This window comes from Emiliania huxleyi (assembly GCF_000372725.1).
Source record: "Emiliania huxleyi CCMP1516 chromosome Unknown EMIHUscaffold_1218, whole genome shotgun sequence".
NCBI classification, from domain to species: domain Eukaryota; phylum Haptophyta; order Isochrysidales; family Noelaerhabdaceae; genus Emiliania; species Emiliania huxleyi.
The window spans coordinates 4562-9331 of NW_005201372.1; the positions used below are offsets into that span (position 1 = coordinate 4562).

Here is a 4770-nt window from a genome sequence, read left to right on the forward strand (position 1 = left end):
CTCATGGATGCAGTCATAATATGTAGGCCTTGTCTCCCGAAGTTTGGAGCAATAGCCGCAAATAGTACTTTTTGGCACTTCATCGCGACACGTCCAGGTGCCGACAAAGCGGCTTCCCAGCTCACCACCTCGCCTTCTCTGTCGCTCTCCTGGCCCAGGCCCATCAGCAGCAAGTCTGAGCCGTCCCAAACCGCACTTATCTTGGGTGATGAAGCTCACTCTGGCTCATACCACGGCTCTGCAGCCTCACACACGCCCGTTTCAGCCACAGACACCGCCGGCACGCACTCCCACTTCACACACGCTCAAGCACAACCCCATCAAAGCACATCCCTGCTCAGAATGGGCAAGGGCTACCACCTGGTGACCCTGGTAGCCTCTGGCTCGCCACTGCACTCGGCTCCTCTGCAGCGGTCTCGGCTCTCGCCACGACAGCACGCCGACGGCAAGCTTTGACGCCCGTCTGGTGGACCTGCTGTGGCCACAGCCGCCCCTGACATGCATCTCGCACCATGACTCGACACCGGGCCCGCTCAGCTTGGTCGTGGCGGCGTGTGTGAAGGATGCGCGGCCGAGCCGCTGGCTGGCGCCGCTTGAGCGTCCGAGATGGCCGCAGCAGAGGCCACGCGTCGCGCCGCCGGCCAAGCCCAGCCTCTCGGCGGTCGAGTTGGTCGAGCTGGCGGGCGGAGAGCCGCCAAGAGGGCAGCAGCGGAGCGTGAGAGGCCGTGCGAGCTTGCGCTAGCGAAGCGCTAGCGCTTCGGGCGATTTCAATAGGCGGCCTACCTTGGCCTTTAAGGAGTACAATGTAGGACCAGGAAGACGCTGGGGGAACCAGGATGTAGGAAGACGTCTGATCAGAGCTCAGACGCCGTTCACACCGTCTCCCCAACTATCACACTCACACTGACAAGTGTGGGGAGGCAAGGCACTGTGAATCGCCTTATCTCTCACACTCTGGGGAGGATCGAACCATTAACACTAAGAGTCGCTTCACAGCGCGGCGGCGCTGGGGCGCCTGCCGTATCTTAGCCAACACCAATTCGATGCACATTTATGTGCAGATGCTCTCCTTCTTCGCGTTGTGCTGCCTCGCACACTGCGACGCTCTGCGAGCCGGAATGATGCTTTGCGACGTGCCTACGCCAGCGCTCCTGCTTGACTGCACGACAGCGCGGCAGCGTGGTTTGACTGCGGCAGCGCTCAATGCGTGCCTGGGCAGCGGTGACAGTGGCGGCCTCTCCGACCTCGTGTACGTGCACTGCAGCGTGCTTATAGGACGCAAGCCCCGCGACGGCGCGATTGGCTCCACGACAGTGGCAGGCGCCGACTGTCCATCTGCGGCGCCCGACGCCTCGGTCGTGCTGGCCAACCTCGACGCCACGCTCGAGCAGTGTGGCGGCGCGGGCGCTTTCCTTGGGCTCGGCGTGAACAATCACTATACCGGAGGCTACTACTGGGGCCGCTCCTCAGGGCCCGGCGCGGCGATGCCTGCGCCTGGGGTTCGGGTGGCCGTAGGGGCGGCGGGCAGCGTGGCGCTCCTGCGCGTGGCAAACTCGAACGACGGGAAGCGGTCGGAGTGGTGCGAGTTCCTCGCGCCGGGGGACCAGTGCCAGCTCGTCCCCGGCAACGTCGCCGCCGCGCTCGACCGCTTTGGCCCCCCTCGCCAACTGTCCTCCACATGCTTTGCTGGAGGCCTCTCGGAACCCTCTCGGAACCCTCCTCTAGGGACCCTCGTTGGCATCACACGCGACGGAGACCGCGGCGTGCGGGCGGGCGCGGAGATCTAGACACAGGACAGACACCATCCTTTCTCTCGCTTCTCTCGCTTCTGCACACCAGCCGTCCTGGTAGCTCTGGTTTTCCCGCGAAGTTTAGGAGGACGAAGCCGCGCTCCGCAGCCTCGGTGTATGCTGCTTAGGCGCAGAGCCCGTGGTGGAGGCGGCTTGGACGCGCCGAGCGGGTCGCCAAGGTAGTGCAGGCGAGTGGGAGCGGGCGCCCTGGTCCGCGCCGTTTGACGACGCTGAGGGGCGGAGGGAGCCCAAGTCGGCCGCCGACTTTTTTGAGCTGTGGGCCAAGTAAGGTAAGGTAAAAGGGTCCCCAGACCCCAGGCGGCCCTCCTCCAAGAAACAAGAAATCACTGAGCGCCTGACTTCGCTCGGCGTAGAGACGCAGGCGCGGCCGCTGGACCGTCCGCTAAAGCCGTAGCACTTTAGCTGCAGCCTGCAGCTCCACTCCTCGTACCTGCTGCATGGCTCAATATCTCATCACGCGCACACCTCTCTCGCTCACCTCCCCCCCCCCCCCATCCCCTTGGCATCGCATCGCATTGCATCGCGCCGCCTCGCCCCCCCCTCCTCTTCTCTCCTCTCCTCACACTCGTCACTCCTCTCCTCTCCTCTCCTCTGACCTCTCCTCCTCGTCTCGTCCCGTCTGTCCTCTCCTCTCCTCTCCTCGCAGGCCGCGTCCGTCGTTACTATCACGCCGGGGCCAGCAGTCCCGTCGCCTGGGGCTCGGCGTCGGTTGTGCCGCGCGTACCTGGAGCACTTGGAGTGCGCTGATTAGCTCCCCGGCCCTGGGTGTGAGGTTGCCAACTGCACTCCAAGTGCTCCAAGTGAGGAAGGTAACCGGTGGACGGGAAATTCATACGCTTACTTTTGCCTCCACCAACCAATCCCGCAGGTAGGCGCTTCCATTTGATAGCGCATTTGGCGGCTGCTGCTGTAAATCTCTCTCTCTGCTGCTGCGCATCGCCATGAAACTCTCTCTCGCCACATGCCATGACCCATGTGTTTGAGCGTATACATATGAATATCATATGTTTTTGGGTCTCCAAAAAGAAAGAAAGGTAGAAAACATACAACCAAGGGAGGGATGGGTCTGCGTTTGGTTTACTTCTTCCTCCTCATCATCGTCCGAAATCGTCCGAAAACACGATCGACGGGCATACGATTTACCGGAACACCGATCGACGGCTCTCTCGTTTCGTCTTTTGCACAACAATCATGCTGGCTATCGCGTGCCTGACCCTCGCTGCTCCCGTCGAACGTGCTGGCCTCCTGGAGTAACGCGCTGTCGCGAAAGGCTTTTTTAGCTCCATTTCTGTCCAATCGCTCGCAGACCATTCCCACCCATCCATCGAGGGCGGCACACGAGTAGCATACTCGAGTACGACTGACCCGTCTCCGGCCGTGTCTATGCGTTTGTAGGTGCGTTTGGTCCTCGGTGCGCCCGCTCTCGCTGCGTCGCGCGGGAGATGTGGCATCTCTGCTGCGTTCAGAGCGCCGGCCGGAGCTGAAGCCGACGAGTTCTCCGACGAGCAGGAAGCTCAGCAGCTGACGCGTCAGCGCTTTTCATCAGCGACGCGCTGCGCTTTTCCTTCCCTCGCCGGCGCCACCAAGCAGCACCACATCTGAGAGAGAGAGAGAGAGAGAGAGAGAGAGAGAGAGAGAGAGAGAGAGATTTATTTGTTGTTAGAGAGATTTGATGCCACATCTGAGGAATGTGGGAAAACGTGCCTTTGGCTCGCCAGGTGAAAGTCATTTTCCCTGTCGCGTCAACAAACCCAAGTAAAAAGGTCGGCAAAAACGGCGGGCGCCCGCCGGATCGGTTGGGGACAGCGTAAAACATCTGTGATGGCGCCGGCTCGCGCGAACTCGCGGCCACAGGTTTCTGAGCGCCTCGTGTTGATCCCAGCCATCTACAAGAACAGCACGACTGGCTACAAGAACGTGGCCTACGACCGCTGCAGTAAGAAGTTCAAGGCGCAGGTGCGGGATGGCGGCAAGCATGTCCACCTCGGCTACTTGTGCTGGCACCCACATGAAGACCACCGCCTCTAGCTTCGATCTATAATAAGCGATCGCCTCCAGCAGTCCGCCTCTCTCCCAGTCCCTCAGGCCTTCTGGCATCCCTTTGCGGTGCGCATTCTCAATCTGCTGCAGCGCGGGTTTGCAGTCGCATAGCACTAAGCACCGCCGCGCTTGCGCGTCGCTCGCGCTCGCCATTTTGCGTAGGTATGCGAGTATCGCGTACATCTCCGCGTCTATCGGCTCCCACATGTTCGGCAGCTTTCCTCCCCACATTCCCGCCCCAAACGCTATCCGTATCTCCCCTTCTTCACAGGGTCCGATTCCGTTGGGATCCTTTACCTGTGCGTCTCCCGGGACGCTCTTTCCGAATCGTGTCGGTCCTTCGAACACGCCGTACGCCACCCTAGGGTTCGGCACGTACTTTCCATCCTCCGCCCTTTTGTCTTCATGGTCCTTTCCTCCGTCCGTCGCCGCAAAGTGTGTGAACTGGTGTGAGACGTGCAGCGCGAGGCATGTCTGCGCTACTTTCACGTTCAAGGCTCGTCCCTTCCCCGACCGCAGCGGCTCGCTGTCTTTTCCCATCTTAATTCGCTTCCCGTTGCCGTCCGTCAGCTCTCCCCCCGTCTCAAATTCGTCGTATCGGAGCAAGAAGCGCGTTAGGGGGTCCTCCTGTAGCTCCCCTACTCTGATCGCGCTCGCCCCGTGTCCGTGCCCCACGAACAGCTCGTAGTCTTCTTTCTTCCAGTTTATGTGTCTCTGGGGCGCCCCCTCTGGGAACAACGTCTCATCCGCCCCGAGGCTCCCCTCCTGTCGCTCCCTCTCCTGTCTCTCCATCATCTTTCTCACCGCGTCCTTCGTGATCTTATTTTGCTCGGGTATCTCCTCCTCCCATGTCGCGTTGGTATCGAGGCCCGGGGTCCCCTCCAGCTTTATGGTGGCCATGCAGAGTGTGGGGTGGTAT

General features: G+C 61.1%; 2 protein-coding genes across 2 annotated transcripts; both read left to right on the forward strand.

Moving 5' to 3' along the window:
* Positions 1–1061: 1061 nt before the first annotated feature.
* Positions 1062–2079, forward strand: EMIHUDRAFT_251966 (hypothetical protein; the record flags this gene model as incomplete). The annotated part of the gene is made up of 2 exons (XM_005790112.1): positions 1062–1628; positions 1876–2079. The coding sequence occupies 2 exons, from the start codon at positions 1062–1064 to the stop codon at positions 2077–2079; spliced, it is 771 nt and encodes a 256-aa protein (XP_005790169.1).
* Positions 2080–2777: 698 nt separating this feature from the next.
* Positions 2778–3962, forward strand: EMIHUDRAFT_251967 (hypothetical protein; the record flags this gene model as incomplete). The annotated part of the gene is made up of 5 exons (XM_005790113.1): positions 2778–2845; positions 3278–3339; positions 3498–3574; positions 3666–3767; positions 3897–3962. The coding sequence occupies 5 exons, from the start codon at positions 2778–2780 to the stop codon at positions 3960–3962; spliced, it is 375 nt and encodes a 124-aa protein (XP_005790170.1).
* Positions 3963–4770: the final 808 nt, after the last annotated feature.